Below are 27,825 nucleotides of genomic sequence, written 5' to 3' on the forward strand. Positions count from 1 at the left end.
TGTGGATTGAAGATTATAGATGCAGATCAATATACGTAAACAAATACGTTCACTTTATAGAATAAGTAACAAATAAGAAAAACAATTATTACAGAACTGAAACTCACTTCACGATCTCTTCTATTCTTACGTCAATGATAAACGCTTGCGATATCGCAATCTCCTAAGACAGAATTTAGTCCTACGGTAGTGTACGTAGCTTTGTGTAGGTTTCTATTTTGCAGAATATAACTATCGATTTCTGTTTTGACACCGTACAGAGACCCTAGCAAACTCTACTTTGAAATTCTCATAAATTGATTTGGAGAAAAAAAAGATGAGAATCAATCCATCTTTCTCCCATTTGTTTCTCTTGTATTGTTCTTCTCTATTGTCTCTCTCTCTCTGTTTTTCTTCATCGTCATTGTCTCTTTTGTATTAATGAATCAATGTTTGATTCAAAAGATGTTTCTCTTCTCTCAACCGGTGTATCGGTATAATCTAACTAAGAGACGTGATCTAATTTGCACAAAAAGAAGGGCATTTACATAAATACAAATGTTTATGTAAATAAACATGTTTATATAAAATAAACACCAACATAAGTATAACCAATTTTTATGCTTATTTAATCGCTAGTAATAGTCATGAATATAAAATTTTCGATGAATTCTACATCATTCCTCTATTCAATTGCTCCAATGATTTCAGTTGGTTTCTCGACCATTGTCTCGTCAATCGACCTAATATTGATACATTCTCTCCGTAAGTATAAGTAACTATCTTGTTTAAAGTTTAAGAAACGATAATAACAGTTATATGCATTTTTCTTTTTGAAAATTATTTACATTTTTTATTTTGTTTAAATTGTTACTCGGTTAAGGTTAACGGTTTCCTATGTTTTGAATTTTTTGGAGGTGAAATTTCATATATAGTGTAACCTCATTGTAAATGCATTCTTCTTCCTATTTAAAAATGCTAAAATGTTCGGAGATTTAATTCTTTAGCTCCTTTAATTTTTTTACTTTTTCGTTGTATCTTTTTAAATATTGTGTTACTGGTGAGTGGTGACTAATACAATAAGACATTGCTTTCGTCTTTTGTCTATTAACTTCACCTTATTTTGTTTTGTTTTAATCATTTGTGTATTACTTTCACAGTTGCACTTATTCTTTAATTTTTTTGGTTCATTCACATCATGTAACCAACTAATTTTCAGTGTAATTAAATTAAAATTTAGCGAAATCTATAATTCATATTGGAAAAATGTAGTAAAATTAAGATGTAATTTTATAGAACTAACCGAAACCTGAATTATCAAAAAAACAAACAAAGATATATATGTTTCGGTGAATATCTAAAACCTCCCAGACACAATTATCGGGAAGCCTTTCCCGACAATGTTTTTTGACGCCGACGGAGGTAAAAATCACCAGTGTCGGGATCTCTTCATCCTGCTGTGCTTCCTCTGTGCTCTTGTTATGCATTTTTTTTATTTTGAGTTCCGTTTTCTCTCAAAGGCTTCCAACGGCGACCCAAACTCCAGTGACGGAGGCCAGCGATGGGGTCCCGCGTTCGTCCTCAGGTCTCACCCTCTGTTCGCACGATCTCAGCCAAAGCCACCAATTCCAAGTGCTGCAAGCCAAACGACAGATTTCGGCGAGCTTTTCACTTTCCAAATGGGCCCAATTGATAAATTAACAATTAAACCAAATCAAGGCTCATACACTTTTAAGGTTGCTTCAAAATGTTGTATAACAAACCTAGAATAAAAATTTCGTTTTTTTTTTATTGTATTTAACTATCTTATATAATAAGAGAAGGTTTTTTCTAACTTTGCATACCAATGCGACATTTGGCACTCTATTTTGATGACATGTGTACTTATCATTAATTATAGTTTGACTAAAATAATTTATTAAACTATAAAATTACTACATATTAAACTACAATTTTGAAATGATTTTTTTTCTAGCATAATTGCAACTCTCTTAACTAATTACAAAATCAAATCTTTTAAATTTTGACATGATATTATGTTTTAGACTGCACATTAATAGTTCACAACTACAAATAATTCTCCAATTTTATAAGATTTTTTTCCATTTTTAGTTCTTTTAAACAGTAATTAATTAAAATAATTTTGTTTCAATATTATATGATTAAATTTTTAAAAAATCTGTTAAAATTTGATATCTTATATTTGCTCATATTTTAACAGTTTTTCTTTTTCTATGTTATTTATGCATGTATATATTAATAAACATATCATATCTTATTTTTACAAAATAAATGTATGATAAAGTAAATTACAAAATAATTTGTTGATATAAACTTATACATAATAGTTCCAAAATATTTTATTTTGTAAGTGATTTATTCAAAACAATGATAAAAGAATAGTAATTATAGTATATATTTTATGATGTATCACTTATCAATATTTAAATACTACATATGCTTTTAAACATATGATTTAATAAGTAATAAATGAGTAGATGTAAAACTCACCTGATTAAAAAAGACTGAAATGACCATAGTTTTGATAACGGTTAAGAGCAACGAGAGAAAGAAAATTAGGATTAAACACCATGAGATTGAATACTCAATGTCTCATGTAATGTTTTAAAAAAAAAGAAATTATTAGTTTGTTACTCATGTAACATTCGTATAAATAGCAAATATTTACACAGACACAACACACACATATTTACAAGTGCTTTTGTTTCCTTTGACAATTGAAGTTACTCAATTACTGAAAGAAAAATGGAAGATGGTTTGCTGTATCACCAACATTTACGGTATCACCAACGTTTACGGCAAGAGTCCTAACCTTATCAATTTGTCTCTTTCATTTAAGGTTTGGACTCATATTACCTTTCAGTTTTTTTTTTCTTTTTCTTTTAGTTTTTGTGAATGATTTCATATTGTTTAATGTTTCTAAAATGGTTATATTGAGTCTTACATACATGTTTTTGTTTTGTTCTAAATGTAAATCGAGAAATTTTTGCATCTTTTTTTTTTTTTGGAAGTAGGCATCAAATGCACCAAATGCACTTTAAACCATAAATGAATATGAAAGAGGAAGCAAAACATGCAAGAATCCCAACCTTATCAATTTGTCTCCTTCATTTAAGGTTTGGATTCATAATAGCTTTCAGATTTCGTTTTAGTGTAAATTTTTGTAAATGATTTCACATTGTTTAAAGTTTCTAAAATAGTTATATTGAGTCTAACTTATATATTTTTGTTAGTTTTTTTTTTTGGTAGGCATCAAATGCACTTTAAACCATTTAAATGGATATGAAAGAAAAAACTAGCATACTATGGATAGTAGAGTCAATTGCAAGAGAAAGAAAGAATCAAAGTTTTGATCATTCATAAAATACAAAAATTCAGGCAAGTGTTTTAGTTAGTCTCAAAAAATAACAGGTATGACCACAATAATTATATAACTATTTCTTTGTCTTTCCAAATTAAATATTTTGAATTAAATTTTGCTATAAATAGTTACCAAATTTTGTTGACTTATATGCTCTCTAAAACAAAACTTAATTTTTTTTCTGATTTTTAGTATAAGGAAGCTAAACTAAGATAAACATTAGTTCACTCCTATTAGGAAATTGTTTAATTGTTTTCTATCATTACTTACATTTAAGAGAATATTACACGTAGAGGCACTATTTCAAAACTTTGGACACAATAGAACACTTTAAAACCATTAGTCACTTTAACTCGGTATAATTACCCATTTACCCTGAAATCGTTGGTTTAATAAAACATAACAAATTTAGCCGGTTTTCTCTAATCCGGTTCCGGTTGAACCACGTATTATCAGTTACTGTCTGGGTTAAATCTTCATTTACCAACACGATCGTAAAAAACCGCTTACCCAGTAAAAACCCTAATTTACTGTATCTCCACATCGCGACTGCTCCCAATCCGTCGACTGCTCCGAATCCGGCGACTCCTCCGTCGCTGTCCATCAATCCGCCACTCAGGCGAGTCTATACTCGCTGAATAAAAACCAAATAGTAATTTCCCCCAAATCTCTGCAATAATCGAATTCGATTTCGATTTATTGTTCTCGTAAGCCAGATTCATTAGCATTCCAGTTGATTCTCACTGATCGGAATACTCAATGGAAGGTACAAATCGTTTCCAATCATCTTATTTTGGTCCAATTAACTCAGAAGAAGAAATCCTCTTCTCGCTGAATGTTTCTGCAATTTTTTTTTTGAATCGAAAAATGTTTCCCAATTGTTTGTAGCTAAGCACAGACGTTTGTGGTTTTAGTAGTTTGTACAAATACTCGTTAATCTAATCTTTATCTCTTGAACTGGTTTCTTGCCAATGAACAGGGTCGACATCTCAGGAACCATCTTCTCAGTGGGATTCAAACCTTCCAAATAGACTCTTCGCCACCGATCATTATCCGAGGGGAAGGCTGAACGTATACTCTAGACCGGATATTCTATCCTTTATCAAGAAGGTTTTTGATGGGACAGAGGATTTAGATTTTATACTTCAGTCTTGCTTTGGTCCTTTATTCCATTTGCCAGTTAGTAGGGTTGCGACTTCGGGTAAGGTCATTCATGCCTTGTTATGTAGACCCGATGACCCTATGGAGGTATACATTTTCAACTAGTTCCTTGATTTATTGGACACCGGTGAGGGATGCTTCATCACTCAGTCCTTGTCCAAAAAAATATTTACAGGCCAATTCTCCAGACTGTAATTCTCCACAGGGCAATGCAGCATCTCAGTGCATTCTAAAAGATCCAAATGGCCATGAAGCAGATGATGAGGGAAAAATCCAGGTACAAAAATACAAACACAACACATCAAACAATTTATTTTACAGGTTATAGATTCTCACAAAATTGACTACTGTACTTTACAATCAGTTTGATTCAAGTGCAAACCTAAGCCAAAAAGAACAATCTCCTCTCGAGCAAGACAATATTATGGAGATAAGCTTATATATAAACCAAATTATTGTCAGAACTTTATTAAACCAAATTATTGTCACAGCCCTTAAGACATATCTGTTTGTAATTCATAATTCAGGAAACCTTGGAGACGGTTGAAGCTTCTCATTCAGTGTTGGAGACGCAACCCGAAGAAAACATTGACGATGATCATATGACGGAGGTAAGCTAATACATAATTTGATTTAACACATTGGATTTAGTCCTTAATATAAATAATGACTCTTGTGCATAGTTATTGTGGACATGATTTTGTGGATACTTACTAGTGTACTTCAACATTCAGGTTACTTTGGAGTCAGCTGCAACATCTCACTCAGTCGAACTACCTCAACCCGATGACCCTGTGGAGGTATACATTTTTAACTAGTTCCTTGCTTTATTTGACACTGGAGAGGGATGCTTCTTCTATCAGATCTTTTCCAAAACAACATTTATAAGCCAATTCTCAACAGGGCAAGCCAATACCTTTAATCATTACATATATTAATGGCTTTACAAAAAATAATCTAAAAAAACAACTACAATTACTAAAAATGGATTATAACTACTTTTCCTGTTAAAACATCATCTCCATATGGATACGAGTTTATGGATAGTTAAACGGGATTGCACAGATTTGCGGTTTAGCAAGATATGCTAATTATAGACTATTTTAACACAATAAATAAACATATATACTTATATTTGGTACATCAAGAACTAGGTTTACAGAAACGGAAAAACATTTATGGGAATATCTTACAATAAGAAATGAAATATTTTACAAAAACATGGAAACTAGTTACAGATCATACATTAATTAACAACTTAAATTCAAAAATAAAATTTCTCATTGTATTAGATCAACTTGTCCTGTTATGACCCAATCTAAAAAAACAACTACACGTACTCAAAATGGATTAGAACTACTTTACCTGTTTAAAAAACATCTCCATATGGATATGGCTTTATGGATAAGCAAACGGTATTGCAGAGGATTGCGATACAATCAGGATATAAAATCAGCAAAAACTAATTATAAGAACTGAAATATTTTACAAAAAATAGAGCAACTAGTTTTACAATAAGAACTGAAATATTTTACAAAAACATGGCAACTAGTTATAGATCATACATTTATTAACAACTTAAATTCAAAAATACAATTTCTCATTGGATTAGATCAACTTGTCCTGTTATGACCCAATCTAAAAAAATCAACTACAAGTACTCAAAATGGATTAGAACTACATTACCTGTTAAAAAGCATCTCCATATGGATACGGCTTTATGGATAAGCAAACGGTATTGCAGAGGTTTGCGATACAATCAAGATATGTTTCAGCAATAACTAATTATAAGAACTGAAATATTTTACAAAAAACATAGCAACTAGTTTTACAATAAGAACTGAAATATTTTACAAAAAAAAATAGCAACTAGTTAATCATCATACATATATTAACAACTAAAATTCGAAAACACAATTTCTCAAATTGGATTAGAACAACTTGTCCTGTTATGACCCAATCCTTTGCAGCGTGAGCACCTGTTCTGCTGCGTCCTTCCTGTCTTAGGTTTCTACGTTTACCATGTTAACCAACATGTTGCATTAGTTTGGTTAGTTTTTCAAAAGCTTAGACAATGTACGAGATTTACAAAATATTTATCTAACCTTATATTCCCCTGTTGATGGTATTCTTGCTACCTTTAGGCCTCCCTGATGGTCTCCGAGTATATGGTGGAAGCATGGAACGGTGTGGGAGCTCTTCCGGTATGTCTTCTTCTTTGCCATTTGCTTCAGGGAATACTGCTCCTTTGTAACTCGCAACCCATGAGTGTGGTTTGAAATAATCATCAACTAAAGCCTTGTACGAGAGGTTAATGCTATTGGCAGCCACCAAAGCATGACCACATGGTATCTTCAGTTTATCATATCTCTTGCAGGTGCACTGCTTCTTTTCTAGATCAACAACATTGCTACCACCTAGCTTCCCAACTACCTCGTAGCTCCAGCTGGTTACCCTACCAACCTTGCTTCCACTTGATGTTGTCAAGTTTTTTGAAATTTGCTTGTCAACCTCCGGAGGTACTGGACCTGAATGTGCTTGTGACTTCTTCCGACGCGCGTTGAACCAACGTGTCAACATAGACCTAATAAATCTTAGCAATTCCACAATATGTGACGATCTCCCCTTGAACAACGCCTTGTTTAACGTTTCAGCAATATTGCTAGTCATCAGATTGAAACGCTGGCCAGGGAAATATAGCCTTGTCCAATGAGCCATCCCTACGTCGTGTAGATACTTTATGCAAAGGGGGTTAATGGCATTAATCTGATTATAAAGCGTTTTAAACTTTCCACTCGTAAACTCATATCCAGCGTTTTTCACTAACTGCGTCAATCCTCTGTTCTTGAACCTTGCTTGTATATTCCTACATAGGTGAATAATACATGCACCATGATGTGCTTGCGGAAATACCTTCTTCACCCCTACCTTTATCGATTCGTGCCTATCTGATAATATAGTGAGTGTGTTGCTGTCAGCTATTATCCGCTCCAACTTTGTAAAGAACCAAGTCCATGCATCATCGTTCTCGCTATCCACCACAGCAAATGCGAGTGGATACACTTGAAAGTTTGCATCTTGACCACTTGCTGTGAGTAAAACCCCCTTGTATTTTCCTTTCAAATGTGTTCCATCCACAACCAAAACCCTTCTCAGATGCTTAAAACCTTGTATTGAAGCCCCAAAAGCTAAAAACATATATAAAAACCTCTCTTTCCTTTCATCTTCAATATCAGGTTCTGTTTCTATATGTGTTATCGTCCCTGGATTTGTTAACTTCAGAAGATGCAAATATTCAGCCAAATTGCTATAAGACTCTTCATCACTCCCGCCAACATCTGTTAAAGCTGATTCCCTAGCTCTCCAACACTTTTTGTATGACGCAGAAACCCTCAAATCTTCTAGTACAAGTTGCTGAAGATCCATTGGAACAGGACCAGCAGAAGCTTCACTGTATTTTGCCTTAAATACAGATGCAATCACTTTTGACGTTGCCTTAAATACTGCCTTCTAGTATCAACCGAACATGTGTGTTGAAGCTGCGCTTTCTTAATTTCATAGTAACCTGTGCCATTCATTACAGTGGCCAATATTCTCCAATCACATTTCTCATCTGAGCAACTGAGAACAAAATAATTCCATTTTGTTCTTGTTTGCTTGAAATGAAACTGATTCTTTATCGCAAATATAGCCAATCCTATTTGGCAATCTTCTTTGCTCGCATACACTTTTCCCTGGTATATACCTTTACCATCATCATCAATGTCCAAATCAGGTAAGTTATCAACTTCATACTCGATGTCCTCAAACAAAGGTGGGATGTCAAACTCCTCGTCATCCACTTCCTCCAACTTTTTGACCTCATTACTCGTTTCCTGAGAGCTTCCAACTCCACCGAGCATCTTTCCTTTCATAACTTGTGGAGTCTTTTTTGTATGCTCTGTCTTTATACTTTCGCCAGCCCCATTCACATAACTCCGCTGCCAGTACAGAAAACCACTTCATCCGGATTGGAGCCCACAACCTTATTGTTAGACCCGTACCTTACATCTAAACCTCCTGTTGCCATCAACTCATTAGCATTGGAGCCACCATAATCATCTGTTAAGAAATTTGACCAAAACTCCTTATCATAACCGCCACAGGGCATACTATCTTCAGGTTTTTCCGTGACTGCTTCAACTTCCTCTGTATCGTTATCAACGAAAAACAACTTTTCAACATCATTGTTAAAACATTCGTTATCAGTATCATTCCGTGACGATTTATGCCCACTGTTACTTCCTATGTTTGCTTCTGCTTGTTCCAATTCCTCCATGAATTCGTCATCACGAGGGGTCAACACAATTGTAGGAGTTTTTGAACCCACAGACGATATATCGCGAACAGATGTGACACCACTTTTAGGCGTTTTTGAACCACACTCTTCCTCCAAACTGCTTTGACGCGGTCGTTTAGTGCTACTATCTCCTCGTGTATCAAAACTTTGTAAATCTTCCTCCATTTCTTCAAACTTCACAAACAAATTAAGATCTCTGTTTTCTCTAAGTGCACTTAGATAGTACAGAAGGCCAACCTCGCTTGTAACCAAAACTGGAGGAGTCTTCTCCTTTGTTGTGAACATATCCTTATCCGGTGCAGCATAACTCAACAAAGGATTTACACCAATCATTCCGAACTCTTTCGAAATCGCTGACTTAAACGCTCCCAGTGTCATTCCCTCAGAAATTGGAACAACCCTAGAAAACAGTTTGTTACAGATCTCCAGTTTCCACTCTCCATTCGACGAACAAACCCAATCTCCACAAATTACCATACAAAACTCATCCATCAATCCCTAACCAAAACAAAACAGAGCATTCACGTTAATTACCTAATAGCGTAATTGAGTATCGTAAACGTGTTACGATATTTAAGGATATTTTTTCATTGTACCTTCGTCGACATCGAAATAATGACTGCATTACAACCGTCTGTAATCGTCAAATAACTCCTTTCTTTGTGTGAAGATCTCAACCGTCTCTTTATGCACTGAGTGGATACATTTTTTTTAGATACCGCTACAAACCTAAGCAAGATAACTGGTTAACTAATTGATTGATCATATTGGACACTCAACAATACACAAGTATGAAACACTCATCAATTTTACATTTTTTTTGGATTTATTGGACATTATATTGTGGACATAATATTGTGGATATATAGAACACAATCAGTATAATGGAAAGTTAAAAATCAGCAAACAAAAAATAAATCAAACAAAAACACATAAAACATTGTGGGAAAAATTTTAAATAATCAAATAAAATCTTCAATTCATTTTTTGCATGTATACACTCAAGTAGAGCTGAACATTTTGGGAGAAGCATCAATATGATAGAAGACCAAATTATTAGGAATCCTCTTTTCTCTACAACAAAAACAGATACATCACTAACCAATATAAATCATGGTTTTCTTTTTTATATTTTTTGGGTTTGTCTAAAAAAGTCCAAAAAGGAACTAAGGTCAAAAACATGAAAGATATAATTTACATCCCTTTACATCAAACATAATCAATATAACAGTTTAAACATTCGACGATACTGGACAATTATCAGTGAACAAATATGATAAAATAGTTGGACATACAGAAGTGGACATTAATATTTTGCAGTTTATCTTTTATTGGACTTGATATGTTGGATAAATGGTCAAAGAAACATGGATAATATACTTTGGATTGGCGTTTATTGTTCATGTATAAATTTATGTATTAGTATGAAACTATCATGTGAGTCATTAGATGATCATATGGACTGGACTGCTTGGACAATCATTAATGGACAAGTATGTCTTTGATTTGCTGCGAATGTGTTTATAGCTCGATAAAATTGCATCAACATGTCTATATACATTTGGATAAATGGTCAAAGAAACATGGATAATGTACTTTGGATTGGCGTTTATTGTTCATGTATAAACTTATGTATTAGTATGAAACTACCATATGACTTATTAGATGACCATATGTACTGGACTGCTTGGACAATCATTAATGGACAAGTATGTCTTTGATTTGCTGTGAATGTGTTTATAGCTCGATAAAATTATCTCAACATGTCTATACACATGTGGATAAATGGTCAAATAGACATGGATAATGTACTTAGGATTGACGTTTATTGTTTATGTATAAACTTATGTATTAGTATGAAACTACCATGTGAGTCATTAGATGACCATATGGACTAGACTGCTTGGACAATCATTAATGGACAAGTATGTCTTTGTTTTGCTGCGAATGTGTTTATAGATCGATAAAATTAGCACTTTTTTGTTTGCTCATCTAACATTATCATTGGAGCCCAACTTGATACAACCTCTCTAGCTTCTCTTCTTCCTCTCTTACAATAAACAGAATAATCATCACCTTCTCTTTCAACCTCTTTACACTCCTCCCTCGACGTCACAGCTACATCAACCGATGAAGAAATCGGAGCTACAAATCCATCAACACCAATCGGTATATCAAGCCTTGTAGGTCGTTTCCTTTTTTAAAACTTCTTCCGGAAGAGACGATGCAGAAACAGAGTCAGATCCAAACGATAACCCGAATCTAGATGGAGGTTTCTCGAAACAAAGACGAAACGGCGATTTCGGAGAAGAAACGGTGGTTGATGGAGAGGAAGGAGAAGATGTTGGAGGTTTGCAATGAGAAAGAGATTGGCCGGAAGAATTATCAGCCATCGACATTGATATTGTGAGATAATCGGACGGCCTGTAATTGTGAAGGTAACTCCCTTTCTCATCTGCAAATCTCATCTGTCGTTTTATTATATACCAATTCAAACAAAATCATGTTAACCGGTTAAGTAATTGATGGTTTAGTTTAAAAAGGATATAATTGTCATTTTATCCTCCAAAAACAAGGAAAAGTGCCTCATCCCTGAAAAGTGCCTCAAAAGTAATAAAATTCTTTGAAAGTGCCTAAACGTGTCACATTCCCTACATTTAATGACCTTTCCAATAATTGTTTTTAAACCTATAAGTCGAAATTATTGAAAGACTCTACAATACAAATTACAAAAATCTATGTCTATAATACACATTAGAAAATTATATTGAAGCAAAAAAAAATAGATTCTTTTATATGAGTGACATATTGAAATGATTTAAGATTTATCTTCTCCAAGTTTATATTTTCTTAAATTGTTTTAAAAATTTATTTAAACAAAAAAAATAACAGTGTAAGGTTCATAATCTAAAATTAAAATTTAGAATTTAGCTTTTACAATAATATTTTTCAAACTCATAACAACAACAAAGAAAAAAACTTAAAACAAAACAAAACAATATTTGAGATACAGTGGAAGGGGATTAGGAAATGAGAGAATGAAAATAAATTGTGGGAGTTAATTTTTAATTTATTGTGTGTTGAATAAAATGGTGTGGAGAAATATAATTAATTTATATATATTTATGATTTCAGTTTTGTAAATAAATTGTGGGAGTTAATTTTTAATTTATTGTGTGTTGAATAAAATGGTGTGGAGAAATATAATTAATTTATATATATATTTATGATTTCAGTTTTGTAAATAAATTGTGGGAGTTAATTTTTAATTTATTGTGTGTTGAATAAAGTAGAGTGGAAGAATATAATTGATACATATTTTTATGATTTCAGTTTTATATTAAACTGTGTGTTAAATATGTTATTTATTATTTATTAAGAATTAAAAAAAAAACTTATATTGCCAAGTGGACCAATAAGGAAAGAGTGAAACCTTACTTTTATATATACATGATTCCTAATTTTTTGGTTTCATTTTTAAAGGTTACCTAAAGTATAGCTATTATTGTTGCCATTACATCACATATAAATAATAACAATTGTTATATAATCTTAAATTAATTATATATAAAAATTATGGTTTCAATTTATCAAAGGTTATAACATTTAACTTAGAGACATATTTTTCCATCATTTTTTTCCATCATTTGAAGTTAAAAATAAATAACTCTATATTTATGCGATAATAATTGGTAAACATCAAAATTGAAAATTTAAATTATTTTTGAGCCCTATATTAACAATTTTTAATAAATTATATATAGAAATTAACGTCTTTCAATACATTTAACAAATTTTATATGACTTATTTTTTTTAACTGACATCTGAGATCTTTAGTCAAGTTGGAGGGTTTTTCATTGAAAGTTATCTTAAATCATAAGCTTTAAATTTTTAAATGTGAAGAAGGTTCATCTATTGTTTTGACTTTCAAAACAATTGGTAATACATGCATTTGCATTTTCACAAAAAAAAAAACTGAATAATTTATGTTTATTTTTTAATATATAGTAAAACATACTGTTTTCACAAAAAAAAAAAAAAAAAAAAAATTGAATGCAAACTTTTAATTAACTAAAATGTCTTTGTAAAAAACATCATAATTTGTAAACATAAAAGTTACTATTATTAATTATTTTGATCGATATATTAACAATTATAAATAAATTTTATATATAATTTAATATAAATATTATTCTATATTTAAAACTAAAACCGAATATAAAATCCACGCATCGCGTGGACAACTTCTAGTTTTATATAAGTTAAGTATTTGTACGTTAGAATCAAAGAAAATGTGACAAATGGGCCTAATTGATAAATTAACAATTAAACCCAATAAAGGCCATTAAACTTCAAATCCAGATCATATTAGTGTTATCATCATAACTTCTAGTTGACGACTGGCGTCTTTAGAGTTTTGAACAATTCCATCGCAAATAAGTCTCCTTGACGAATCTTCTTGTTTGGTTTCATCGGCTTCCTTCCTTTTCTTTGAATCCCTGTGTACGCTTGTTACATCCTTGATCATGATTAGCTTTTGGTTGATTTTTCTTTGGCTCTTCGTTGTGTTGGTGCTACTCTTCGTTGTGTCCTTACTTTACAAAACTTTCTCTAGAAAGGAAAAGAAGCTGACGTTTTTGTCGCTCCCTGATGAAATCGTCTTGAACTGTTTAGCCCGCATATCGAGATCGTACTATCCGAAACTCTCCCTAGTCTGCAAGACCTTCCGCACTCTCCTCATATCTAACGAGCTCACCGTGGCGCGAGTGCAACTTAAAACCTACGAAAGTTTTTTTCATGTCTGCTTAAAGTTTCCTGATAAACCTAATCCATCAATGTTCACCCTCTGGATAAAACCTGGTCAAATCTTAACCAACCAACTTGAGAAGAACGAGAGGTCTACAGGAGCTACTCGGTTGGTACAAATACCTTCTTCATATTGTTCTATTGTACCACATTACCTAATTTCTGTTGGTTCCGAAGTATACGGACTCAGCCAACACAATGATCCGTCCTCCAACATGTTTGTCCGTAACAAGGAGGATTTGTTTTGGTGTAATGCCCCAAACATGACTGTAGCTCGAGCGAAAGCCATCGGGCACGCCTACAATGGGAAACTATATGTCATGGGAGGTTGCAGGGATGATGAATCCGTGAATTGGGGTGAGGTTTTTGACCCAAAGACTCAAACTTGGGAAGCTTTACCTGACCCTGGCTCTGAGCTCCGTTTTTCTTCAATTAGAAAAATAGATGTGTTCCAAGAAAAGCTTTACGTTAGCAGCAACGAGAAGATAGACTCTGTTTATGATCCAAAAGAAGGTAAATGGAATGTTGCAGAAAAATCACCTGTGCAATGTATGGTAAATAATGTATGGTGTTATTGTGATAAACAGAGCTGCTGATGGTATGACAAAAATAGTAAAAAATGGAGAGTGGTAAAAGGTTTAGATATGTTGAACAAGAATCTTGGTTGTGGAATGATTGAAATAGCTAACTATGGTGGAAAACTCTTAATCTTATGGGACAAGGTTGGTCTTTCTCAAGACAAAGATATTTGGTGTGCGGTGATTGCGCTTGAAAAACGTGATGGTGTTGATGAAGTTTGGGGGAAAATTGAGTGGGCTAGTATCGTGCTTACGGTTCCAAGCTCATACGTTTTCTTGTATAGTCTACTAAATAGGATTTGATTAAATCTAATCATGTTTTTGTTTTTACCATTGCTAAAGGATTTTTTTTCCTCTCTTTATTGTTTAGTGTATCTACGAGAAATACATCAAACTACAAAATGTTGGTTTAGACGGACGTGTAAGTCTATTGGTAAATTGATTTGTACGTCAAGTGAATCACCAAGTCAAATGTTGCATAGCTTTAGAGTTTCGGTTTAGATGGAGTTAAAAGATTATATTGGAAAGAGACTCCATGTTCAATGTTCTGACAAGACAGACCCAAAAGTCCGAATGTGTAGTTTTTAAACTTGCAATACTTGGAAAAGTTATCATAAAAAATTCTAAAGCATATTTATTACTTAGAAAGATTTCGTACCAGTATACAAGCAGTTGCAGTTGCAAAGATAAAGAACTTAAACAGATCTACGTGTACAACTTTCTATGGAGACCAAACAGCTTTATACATGTCTAATAAATGAGAATATATCTCTGCAACTGCAACTGCTTGCCGTTTGATGCCTCTGTCTCTTTTTGGTCAGATAAGATTCAAAAGTGAAGAGGATTAGTGTTTCTGCAACATGTTTGCTACTCTGTTTCAGCTCTGTAATGTGATCCTCAGTCAAACACTAATATTTTTTGTTGCCTAGCCCAATTTTATTGCCCCCTGGTTAAAATCTACAGAGAAATTAACCAGAGAAACTAAATTTGAACAACATATGTGCTATCATTTACTTTGGACATTATACTCTTTCAATTTGGTTCGATTCATTTTTTTTTAGTTTCGGATTCTTTGTTTTATATGGTATAAATTATAACCAAACGCTTGGTACAATATGTATGGTACTATATATAGTTTGATTAAGCTCGGATTCAGACTTGTCGATAATTTGTTTTGATAAAATTTGTTGTATCAAAAATATCAAACCCCTTAAAATATGTATTTTAGTTAATTAGTTATTCTATGATTTATATTATCATGGAAGCCTCATTGGTCCATTAGTTGACTAAAAGTTCATTAATGCTTCTATACCAAGAGGTCTGAGGTTCAAGACCCAGATAATGCGATTTATCAGCATATTTGGAGATTAATGGAAACAAGTGTGCAAAAAATCTCCAACGATGTACAATTATTGCCATTCGCGAGGATTCTCCGCAGAGACTTTCATTATAGGTGTGCATCAAGAGCATAAAGAAGAGAAGGAGGTGTTGTCTTCGTGGATCTAATAAGGGTCAGAAGGAATTGCACGTGATAGAATCGTTTATGTAACAGTTCTCATAATTTACAAAAAAAAATAAATCTAGACGGCAAAAAAATATTATATTATCAGAATACAAATTTTCTTTTATGTTATATCGTAACAATGGAACATCATGGTTAGTGAGAGAACTAATACAGGTAAATCGATTATCTTATCCCAAGCTTGCATCCCCTCTTGAAGCGGTATTTATGGCCTATGGGCAGTAGAATGCTTGAGTAACTTCAGGAAAAAGTTGGTTTTGAACTATCTTCTCAACAAGTGGTGGAGGTGATTGAATTCTCTTGGCGTTTCCCCTTATTTTTATATTTTTTTGTGCAAAAATGATGCTCTTACATTCAAATCATGTAGAGTACTTAAAACACAATTTGAATAGTTTCATTATGTTACTTCAAATCGAAGATTTATATACTATCAGGAATCTTCAATCTTCTGTAACAAACTCTAGAGAGAGAGAGTGAAAGAAGAAGAAGATGACAGAAACCAAAACAATCGTTTATTCTCATTAATTTGGTAAAATGTACAATGTACAGTATTATACTCGTTATATATACAAACCTTGAATGTTAGTTTATGTATACAAACCATGAATATTAGTTTCGTGTTCTTGAGTGCCCCTATAATCGTGTTTAGCTAAACATATTGTTCATTACAGAAAAGTCTCGGATTGCCCCTACATTATATATATATATATATATATATTATGCCCCTATAATATTGTCTACCGAATCATTGCACCAAATAGAATATGACAAATGGGCCTATTTGATAAATTTAAGATGAAGCCTATTAAAGGCCCAACAACTTGAAATCCAGATCATATTAAACTATTACCATCATAATTATGACTTTGCATTATAATTATTATTATTTGATAATATATCCACAATTCCAACACAAGTCTTTGTACTTTTGACTCGTTAGATATCATCCAACCGAAATATATACAACCTAAGTTCAAAAGAACCACGCAAGATGTTGCCATATTGTCCATAATGTATCCACTTGTCGTTTAACATAAACAATTTTTAACTATATTGGTTTAGAAATATTTTCCAAGAGAGATTCTTAACACGATCTTACTTGTATGTTCTTTATCTCTCACCGCCACCACCACTTTCCTAGATTTATTAGCTAGTGACATTTTTAAGTCACATGCAATTGATGATGCATTCGTCAAAATCGCTAAATAACAATTCCTAATAATTTATTTTTAAGTACCACATAATTTGTTTCCCATCAAACCGTTTGTAACCTCCAAAATCATAATCATTGCCTATTTTCTCGTAAGATTTGTGCAATTTAAAACCAGTATATCCACCACCTGCACACAACTATAGTTTCACACGTATACTTGATTTCAGGTTCAGTCCCAAATTCTTACTGCTACAAAATTGAAAGTTACTTGCGAAGTGTATACCTAAGAAAACATGTGTACTTTTCGTTGATTCTTTTTCTTTAAGCCAAAATTTTTACTTAAATTAAGATCTCACGAATCTTAACCAATATGAAAGAGCACACAATTTTATTCAAACAACATCAAATCATTTATAACATCATACAAAAACATATGACCTATCAAATATATAAAGCAGAAACATCCCAACAAAGAGTGTCCACAATGGCAAAAGTAATTAAAAATAGAAAAATACGCTATTAAAAGTACTAACTAATCCTAACTGTTACAGACGGTTCAAAATTTATAATATTAAAAGATATAATAGAATTGGATGCATCAGGTTATTATTTATATTGAAAAGATATAAGGTTAATCAAATATATTTTTGGTTGAAAAATAAGAAGATTGACAAAATAAAAATATAAGTTTAATGTAATCACATATTGTTTATCAAAAATTTACATTTCTTTTTTATTTCTATATATTTTGTTTCTTATTCATATGTTGTTTTTCAAAATTGTTTATTTCTATTTTTTACTTATATATATATATAGATATATATATATATATATACATTTTCTTCATAAATATCTTAATATATATAATACTATAGTTTTAAAATATTAATTAATGTGATGTCAAAAGTATTAATTAGTGATACGACTAATGGCAATTGGTCACTTATAAAAATATGGTAGTATAATCAAAATTGTGAGACTAAAATGAATTATTTAATATATTCTAATAAGAAAACTTATACATATCACGTTTGATTTTTAAAAACATAGAAAGACATATTGCCATAAATGGTAACATTGTCAATACTTTTCCCATCACGTTGAAGTTTTATTTCATGTTCAAATATTCATGGGTAAAATGTATTTTTATAATAATTTTTCTTTTTATTATGTATTATATTTTACACAAACGGATTTTGGATCATAAATAACTGTTTTAACCATAATAATTTTACTTGAAATGCTTTATCCCGCATGAAATGCAGGTTATTATCTAGTTATAATTATGCCCTCATCATCATCAACATTAACCACCACCACAACAACAGTCGTCGCCATGACCATAACCATAACCACTACCTATGAAGTTATAACCACTGACCCACTTTTGGTCATCATAACTTGCCTGCCATTTGTGTTAGTTTCTTAATTTACGCATATATAGTGCTATATATTTAAACAATTTATCAAATATGACTTTTTTGCAAATGACCTTTTCCTATTTCCTTTTATAAAAATAAAATAAAAATTAAAACTAAATCTTGAAGATATCCTTTGTCCACCAATTCATAATACTTTCGAGTAAGAACTTCATGGCGTTTCTTTTGCTAGGAGTTCCTCCATATAAAGCCTTTGTTAAAACAATCGTGGAGTCCAAGATTCTTTGAACACATGTGACCAAGATATCCGCTGTCTCTTTGGATAAACTCATCACCTCACAGATCTTTTCTCTCCATTCAATTGTCGGCGGCATATCCAAGCTGAAATCAAGTAACTTCCACATGAACACAACATTGACTGCATTCGTCTTCTTGATGCGCTGCATCATGCCCTCCTACGATGAAAAGATTCGACCTCGAATCTTGTTTTGATGCAGGTAGACTTTATCAACCATAGCATTGTTCTCTTGGTACCTGTTTGTGTACGTAAGGAGAAATGTTTCTTCACAAATAGAACCAAACATTCGCACATCCCTTTTCATATATGCAAAAACCAAATCTTCTTCTTCTTGATTTGCAGGAGAGATCGTCTTCACATCACTTGTATATTGCTTTCTAATCAGAGCACACGAGGGCTGCAAGTGGTTCCATTGATTGTTCCAAAATCCCATTGCATTAGTTGTTTTCCCCCTATAGGAGAAGATTCCACCGCGAATCTTGATCAGGATGGTGTTGAATACATTAACGTGTTCAGAGACATAGCTAAACGTGTTTGCAAATTCGGCCCAACAACACTTTTCTTCCCAACGTTTACTGTCACCCAAGAAACAAAGCCATATCTTCTTGAACATTCCGTGTGTGATCTTCGGTAGAGTATGTGATGATGAGTTAATATCCAAGCTGAGAGCATGTAACTTCAACATCAATGCAAGAACAAGCGCATTTGTAGTCTCCTTACCCACCAAGAAACGAACATTTGTAGAGAAACAAGCCACTACGAAGCTTAACTTTCCACAAGTCAACAGTTTTCTTGATTCGCAAGCAACTTCACTCCAACAAATAAAAGACGCCCGAGACTCTCTTGAAATCGATGTAGTCGGGAAGACTAACACCATCCAAAAAACATGATGAAGCAGCACAAAAATCACATGAACCATTGATGACTCCATGTTGACGAGAACCTGGTGGTGATGCAAAATATGGACTTTTGACAAGCCACCAATCATAACTACACCGCCAAAAGAACCCACAACAACCAAAAGGTGATATTTTTCACCATCAGTGTGCTCCTCATATAGTTCCCCAGAGTTGTTGTTACCGCAATATAACAAACTATCCTTCCATCTACGACAAGTCATGACTCGAATTGAGAACCCCATAGAAGACCTCAAAACATGCATGAGAAAACCACCTATGACTTTGGATTTGATCTTGTAATTCCCTCTCTCTGCACATATATATATTCAGGAATAGAGAGATCACCTAGTGGCCGCTGACGGCTTAGTATCAACAAGTCTTCTTGTGAGGAACTATCCCACCAATACTGGCTCATTCTGCTCCGAAGTGATGCGATCAACGCTGCCACTTGACTGCACCATTCCATCTCTTCTTGACATTGGTGATTGATCGAGGATGATGTCTCTTGTACTAAATCATGGCAACGCTTAGTATCAAATACGTTACTCCGGCCACTTTTTGGCTCGTGGCGCACATCAAACAACAACAGAAATATTCCTCTTCTTTCAAAAGTTGCTGTAATTATGGCTCCATACACATTGAGAAGAAAACTCATAGCATTGGTGACCGCAGACGACACATCGTTAATCTCATGTGTTAATAGCCTCACCATTAGAATATTTTCAACACATAAAGCCACCATTGTAAGCAAAGCTCCCATGCTAGAAAAAATATCAGTGTGATATATGACATTTACGTCTTCACCGTAAACATCAGAAACGTCACTTTTACAACACAATGAAATTGTAATTGGATCTTCTCTTCCAAAAGCCCAATTCATAAACTCCATCTGTGAGCTGCACACATATACTCCCTCATCTGTTTTATTAGTTTTGTAGCTCACATGTGAATCTTGTCTAGTTAACCCACAATGACGAGAAAATATGAAAGGTTTTGCACACTCAACTTCAGTTATCTCTCTGTAAGAATCAACATAGCAAGGATTTTCCTCTTTATAGCTATTAGAAATTAAAGTACCATAGATCTTGTTACAGAGATCTAACTCACCGTGAAAAAACAAAATCTCGCTTCGACCACGATCTGGAGGTTCATCATTGATATTGTAATGACCGTTTGCAAGAAAAAATTGAATAAATGTGGTTTCCATTATCCAGATATGAAACTTCTACCTCCTTGTCATGATTAGTGATGACTACTTCATATTGAATTGACGAAAGTCTTCTGTATTCCACCACTTGATTTCCGATAAAATCCGTGTTGTAGACGTCTTCTTCACAACCATCATCAACCGGAGAAAAGACATTAGAGAAGACATCTAAGGGATTAACATTATCAACTAGATCATCGACTTTTGTAACATCAAAGCTAGCGCCTTCGTCTTGACTTGGATCATCATGTGAATCACAATCTTCAACAACAGCTACAAAAACATTTACATCGTCGATTTTATTTGCCACGGCTTTGTCGTTATCGTCAACGTCTTGTGTGTTGAAATAATCATCGATGTTCTCCGCGTTGGAAACAACATCATCAAATCCATCATTTTTGACATCATTAAATCCATCATCTTTGACGCCAATTTTTGGATCCCCATCATAGGTGCGTTTTGTAGACGATACATCATCGCCAACAACATCATAGATAGGTTTATTGACGAAGTCTTTGACTTGAAAGCCACCACAATTCTCCGTGTAATCATCCACCAAGCGCCCTTTTAGTCTCGAATTTCGTAAACAATTATACATCGTATGATCGTAATTACGAGGTAAAAAGGTTGCACACAATTTCTGCTTAAGTTTAGTCCATGATTTAATTGGACTCTTGTCAGCTTGCTTGCGTGATTTCTTCACTTGATGCCACCATGATGATGCGTGTCCTCGAAATTTATTCGTCACAAGCGAAACTATAATAGATCATCAGGAACTCTTATTAACTCCAAAATTTCTTCAACATCCACGAGCCAATCAAGGAAAGAATCGACACGAATTTCACCATGGAACTTAGGAATATCCAACTTAAAACTAGAATCCCATCTCATGTCTTTCAAAGACATCTTGCTTGACAGGAAATCAAACCACCAGGAACGAGATGAATCTGATACCAACTGATAGAGAGCGGAAGCTAAATAGCAGACGAGAACACAAGATCTCTAGGAGAACTCGGATTCACGAACGGATCTTGCTTACAACGTCGAAACTTAACGAAGAAGCAATAAAGGATAAGGTCGAGATCGGTTCCAAGAGATCGATTTCGACAAGGTTTTGCAAGTCCTCCTTGCAGGGCTTGAACACAAGCTCTTAGGGTTGAGAGTCCTCCTATCTAGGCTTTAGACAAAGCTCTCTTAAAACTTGTTTATTCAATAATCAAAAGCTAATTACAATTATGAATCACATCTTTTTAAATAAGAGAAGAGAATGAAAACCCTAGCTTAAAGAATAAGCAAACTAATACAATCATTTAAAGCCCAAATCAACATTAAGCCCATGAGAAGCACAAACCAAACAACTAACTAGCTCAAATGTACGATCGTCTTGGAGATGCGCTGCATCAACAAGCTTACCTTGCCAACTTCTGATAGAGAATCAATCAAGTAAGTTTGTGTCAATCTTCATGACTCTCTCCACTCTCCATGTTTGGATATCACGAGACTATAATGATCAAAGTTAAGAAAAATTAGTTTTTTTCTAAAAACTGATGTGTTCTAAAATCAGAATCTTTTAGCTGCTCCGTGATGATGTAGTTGCACTCCATTATAAATACAAAAGTGGCAATGTTCTAATGCTAGCTTGATATGCACGTAGAGCTTAGATATGGCAATTACGACGATGAGGGAGGCAAATCACATTTAAGAATATAGTTTGTGTGCAATTACGACGATGGACGAAAGAAAGCTTTAATAGTGGAAGTTCATATATATAGAAAATGTGAAAGATATGTTAAATTAGTGTATCAGTAGTATCATTAGTGGAGCAAGTGGATGCGACCGAATTAGAGGTAAGTGCACTTACACTCTTCTGGATAGTTATTGTGGTCACTATGAGAACTGATTTCAAACAACAGTAGCCCATTAACCAAATCATTGACAATTAACCAAAAGAAAAAGTTTGAAAAAATATCTAATTCATTTATTTCTCTTTTTTGCTCTCGTCTCAGGTTTGGAAGACGACTCTCGTGAATACTTCAGGAGATCAATTTGAAGAAATATCTTTTTGTTATCTCTGGAGATTATGTCTTGTGTTGTGTACAATTCTTTATAACTAATATGTTTTTAAATTTGCTACTTTAAAAACTGGTAATTCGTAGTATTCTTATGTAATCAGATTACCTTTAAAGTTAACATGTGATGTTAACTAATATGTTTTTAAATTTGCTACTTTATGTTGCCTGTGCATTCTCAAAGGAATATTTGGCCGTACATACTAAGCTTCTTCTTCTTCTGTACAGCCTCTGAAGAAAGGTGGCTGGAAAAAGGTTCAAATAAGAGCTGTCAGCCTTTCTTATGGGCAATCAATTTTCAGAGTAGAGGAAAGTGAAGTACGATGAACGGTATTGACATTATTCCAAAAGAAAGCAAAGCATACCACATATTCGTTGTAAAGAATCTTCATCACAATTCTGTCTGGCAATTCTGCGCTGGACAAAAGCAAATAAGTAACAAACTCTGTAATCTGGCAATTCTGTTTAGTGTCTTTATCAACAAAGCTAGGATACTAACCATTTTGCAAGCTGAACTCGTGCTGTCACTACAATCATAAAATATTTATCAATTAATCACTACTGATGTATATATAAAATTCGTTTATTGATCCTATAGGGTTGTTGAATTGATGGAGATTATATGAGCTAGACAGGCAAGAGATGATGAGATTGATTCATGAAAAACAATATGCGCATGAGGGGAGAAGAATATATGTTAAAAAGATATTAGATAATATTGGGAGTTCGAGACTAGAACTTTCTATGATAAATGCACAATAAGATATTAAGATCAATAGCCAAAGAGACTACATCTGGTATTAGTGGCTCCATTACCGCTCATGGAAGGGACTCGCTTGATGAGAAGTCATGAATTTTCTTTCTTAAATTGTAAGATTGATGGAACCAGGAAGGTGTGGCTTGGGAAAACCCTTGAGAGCCTATGCAGTTGTGTTTTTCTCTCAAATTTACATGTTTCGAGTCATCTCTCCCGACGGATGGAATGACTGGGGAAATCTAACCGAGACAAGTAAATATAGTAACTTTCATTTCAAGTCATATACTACATAATCTGAATTATGCTAAAATGAGTTTTGTTTTCATTTAGACTATTGATGTATATAGTGTAATACTACGACGTCCTTAACGTCTAGATTTTTGAAAGAAAATAATAACATATATTTATATATAATGTACGAAATTTTTACAATTCATCTTGAATCATCTTCTCAACTAATAACTTTCTCCTACATATCAAGTATGCGAAAATAACAACAAATGTGTGTTGGCTGTTGACGCTTGCAAATACATATATTGAGAATTATAAATTAAAACAAAAGAATCCATCATCAATTATCATTGATCTTTATTTTTGGGGGGCAAATTATCATTGATCTATGTTCTCATTCTTCTAGTCAGGAACACAAATCTTATTGAATATATATTTGGATACGTATGCATTTAGATTCTCTAGCAAACCATCATCATTTCCTGAAAAATGTAAATATGCATGAAAAATTGACAAGTTTGAATAAAAATTTCTTACATTGGTGAAGACCAAAGAGAGAAAAAATTATGAGAACCATAACCAAACTCTTGCACACCATCATCCTTGGCTCTTCCCAACCCTTTTCATTTTTCTTATGACTTGTGTGCGTTTCCATTTTCGCTTAGTCATTGAGAGTTTATATAGGAGAGAATCCATCACAGAAATGTTAGACAAAATCACTAAGATGTTAATTTGGTAGATATATTTCTTTTATTTAGTCACTTTATTAGTTTATTGTATATTTTTCCTTTTCTTGGCAACCATGTCTCTATATCTCTCATAATTAAAATTTCTAAAAGCTAAATAATCTTTTACTAAAAATAGATATATATGCGTTTTGAGCGGGAGATTCATCTTGGCCCATCAGCCATAACTATAGTGACATCGTGGATAATGTAGACCCTGCCCCATAATAAGCAAGGAAGAATGCATAGGTCTAATTTATCCTAAAGTAACTTTTAAGCAAATGTTAAGCATTATGATGAAAACGACGTCCAAATCCTAAAGTAACATCAAGGAGTTTTTGACTAACAATGTCCAATTCAATGTTGATTTTCGCTAATGATGACAGTATCAACTATCCATCGATCTCAAAAGTCCAAATAATTATTCAATTAACGTTAGATTTTTAACATAATTACATATCTATTTTATATATGTGATTAAAATGCACTAAAAAAACTACATAGAAAAAGGCTTGTAACGTCCTCTATTTTTTTCATTAAAAAAAAACATCATTCTTTATTTTTTTCTAGTTAACAACGCTTCAAACCGGTGACGTTATGATTTCTTGTTAAGATGCCTTGAATTTACTGCGTATTCCTGCTTGTAGTGAAAAAGGTGGTTTTTATATCAAACCATTTTGATTTGGTTTTCTACGATCAATTTTGGGTATAATTTTGAATACACAGTTTACACTCCAACTTCCACAATTCTTGACTCTTCAATAAATCTTTCATTTTTTTACACTCTTACATTAATCTCTTAGCCATCATTCAATTCTTTTTTGGATCATTATATATTTATTAACAAAAAATGATCCTTAGCTTATAAGATACATCATTATTCATGGGAGAATCGTTTTGGTATACGTGATATCAATCAAATAATCTTAATCAACCAAACACATTTCTATAACTACAATCACCATGTTTATAGAATTATAGATTATTAAAATTCAAATTGGTGAATAAACCTTATCTATTTAAAAAACTTGCATTAACAAATATAATTTTGTATTGCGTTTTTATAATTTATGATAGTTTCTCAAAAAAGATCAGTTTTTTATTTTTTTGAAAATAATTACTCACCAACGTAAAAACAAAATGTGTACTATTTTGTTTCTTAGATAATAAAAATAGATACCAAAATAAGATGAGTAATGTTAAAAGCATCATATGCAAAAAGCTATGCAAGACACCAACTTACGAGGACGTTTAAGAGTCTCAAAATTCTTTAATGCCTACACTACAAACCATGTAATGTTGAAAATACTCAAATAAAAAGGTTTCATATGAAGTTAAAAAGTAAAAACTTAAAATTAAGGAAATCTTTTTCTTTATGAGAGCTAAAAATATCAAATGAATTTGGTATAAGGTCTTTGTCAAAGAAATAATAGTTTGTAATGTAGTGATCATAGCATAACTAAGTTTCGAATGAGAGAGTAAGAGTAGCTATACTAGAGCCTTTGCCTTTTTCTTCACAACATTAGAATTTGAAGAAACCTTAACTTATTGACTAAGTAGTGAGGAAAGAGTAGTTATCACTAATGCCTAATTAGGCAAATGGATGGAGGTTGATTGCAATTGTAAGTAGCCCTATTAACTTTTTTCCTTCTTGTCCCTTTAAGATGAAAACTCCCTGATTCAAGCAAGTACAAGCAATTTTTAAGCAAATCTACTTAACATTTTTGAAGTACAAAATAAGGATTTTTCGGGCCGTTTTTTTTTTTGGTTTTACCCGGTTTTTTACCCGGTTTTTTGGCCCATTTGCTGAAACTCTTTAATATTTAGCCCACATCCTATTATTTTAAATGTTAATCAAATCTTACCAAAATTAATCACTTTAAATACGAATTGAATACAATTAATTATTTCCGTTCAGCAAAGTAAATCCGACTTATATGGAATCGAATATGTAACATTGCAAAACAAATCCGACTCATATGGTAATTTAGTATTTATCCGTTCAGCAAAGTAATTACTTGAGTAAATATTCTATTAACTACAAAATCTTCAACACATAATTTTCGGAGATCTTGAGAACTAAATTAAAACATATTCCTTAAACATCCTCTATTCAATTCCTATAACTTTTGAAAAATATACTTTTCAAAGAATTCTAACAATCATTATGAAACAACCTAACGAGATACTTTTTCCATAACAACTAATCATTCAATTCATTTTCTAATTCTAGCCAATAAGAAAATAGAAAAAAATATTGCTTGCACACAAAGATATTTTTTATTCGAAATCAAAACTAACCCTAATTGTCAATGACTACTATATATACTCTCTCATTAGCAAGCCAAATATCACATCTTCATTGTTTTTTTCATTACCTGCACCTATATATAACATCTCTCATCTTCATCTTCATCGTTTTGTTTTTGTTTTCTGTTATAAGAATTTTCATATTTTATGTTTTTAGTTAGAAAATATACTAAACATTTAATCTGTTTTGCAGCTAATCTTACAAACATATCAACAAATACACTCTCAAATCTGGTGAGTTATTGAAATGGTCCATAGTCTTTTATTATCTTCATAAATATGATTCTAAATTCTTTTATTATTTACTAACTAAATATGTTCTATATCTTTATAGTTAAAGATTACTTTTTCAATTTCAATCTTCATCTCTATGGTATGGATGTATCTCTTCAAACTTTGATAGCTCAATCTGCATCAAAACTCCTAGATAATTCATTTGAGCAGTGTTCAAATGTACAAAATTTTATTTTTTATGATGATATAAGAGTTGTATTTCTTATACAATTTCTGCTCATCTTTTCTTTGTTAATAACTACAAAATATTAAATATATAGGAATAAATTTTGCAATATATTGAAAAATATAGCCTTGAATATCAAATCCTACTAATAAGGAAAGTTAAAATTTATTCCTTTAACAACTTATATACTCGCTTACATCTTCTCTAATAAGGCAAATTACGAAATATTCTCTAAACATTTAATACACGATAGCTAAACGTTATCTATTCCTATTAAAAAAAAAAAAATCTAACAAGAGAAAGTTGCAATTTCGGTAAGATTGAGTACTATATTATGTATAACTAATATTGTAAACAATCTAACCTTATTTGTATTTTTAAATCTCATAGAATATGCTTCATATAAACCCTAACATAAAGACCTAACCATAAACACTATAAATATAACCTTCACTATTTTACCGTAAGTCATAACCAAAAACTAACTATATTTATTTGCCTACACAATTACATTAGATTTTATGTTTAATGACTAGGAAAACTTTGCTTGCTAACCGGATATGGTTGCT

The 27,825-nt window shown here is 32.6% G+C and overlaps 2 protein-coding genes, 1 long non-coding RNA gene and 3 pseudogenes across 6 annotated transcripts; 3 read left to right on the forward strand and 3 right to left on the reverse strand.

Moving 5' to 3' along the window:
- Nucleotides 1–1,219: 1,219 nt before the first annotated feature.
- AT5G04695 lies at nucleotides 1,220–1,613 on the forward strand. The gene is made up of 2 exons (NR_142778.1): nucleotides 1,220–1,402; nucleotides 1,503–1,613. It is a non-coding gene; the product is annotated as an other RNA (long non-coding RNA).
- A 1,139-nt stretch (nucleotides 1,614–2,752) lies between these two features.
- On the forward strand, nucleotides 2,753–5,340 carry AT5G28170 (annotated as a pseudogene; the record flags this gene model as incomplete). Its single annotated transcript has 5 exons — nucleotides 2,753–2,839; nucleotides 4,355–4,609; nucleotides 4,698–4,799; nucleotides 5,050–5,133; nucleotides 5,257–5,340.
- A 1,291-nt stretch (nucleotides 5,341–6,631) lies between these two features.
- AT5G28173 lies at nucleotides 6,632–9,607 on the reverse strand (annotated as a pseudogene; the record flags this gene model as incomplete). Its single annotated transcript has 1 exon — nucleotides 6,632–9,607.
- A 1,231-nt stretch (nucleotides 9,608–10,838) lies between these two features.
- Nucleotides 10,839–11,342, reverse strand: AT5G28176 (annotated as a pseudogene; the record flags this gene model as incomplete). The annotated part of the gene is made up of 1 exon: nucleotides 10,839–11,342.
- A 2,046-nt stretch (nucleotides 11,343–13,388) lies between these two features.
- Nucleotides 13,389–14,549, forward strand: AT5G28180 (Galactose oxidase/kelch repeat superfamily protein; the record flags this gene model as incomplete). Its single annotated transcript, NM_122701.1, has 2 exons — nucleotides 13,389–14,222; nucleotides 14,325–14,549. 2 exons carry the CDS (start codon nucleotides 13,389–13,391, stop codon nucleotides 14,547–14,549), a joined length of 1,059 nt encoding a protein of 352 aa, NP_198170.1.
- Nucleotides 14,550–18,455: 3,906 nt separating this feature from the next.
- AT5G28190 (uncharacterized protein) lies at nucleotides 18,456–21,302 on the reverse strand (the record flags this gene model as incomplete). The annotated part of the gene is made up of 4 exons (NM_122702.1): nucleotides 18,456–18,755; nucleotides 18,915–19,801; nucleotides 19,843–20,599; nucleotides 20,727–21,302. The coding sequence occupies 4 exons, from the start codon at nucleotides 21,300–21,302 to the stop codon at nucleotides 18,456–18,458; spliced, it is 2,520 nt and encodes an 839-aa protein (NP_198171.1).
- Between the last annotated feature and the right edge of the window lie 6,523 nt (nucleotides 21,303–27,825).

This window comes from Arabidopsis thaliana, chromosome 5, assembly GCF_000001735.4.
Source record: "Arabidopsis thaliana chromosome 5, partial sequence".
Lineage (NCBI taxonomy): Eukaryota > Viridiplantae > Streptophyta > Magnoliopsida > Brassicales > Brassicaceae > Arabidopsis > Arabidopsis thaliana.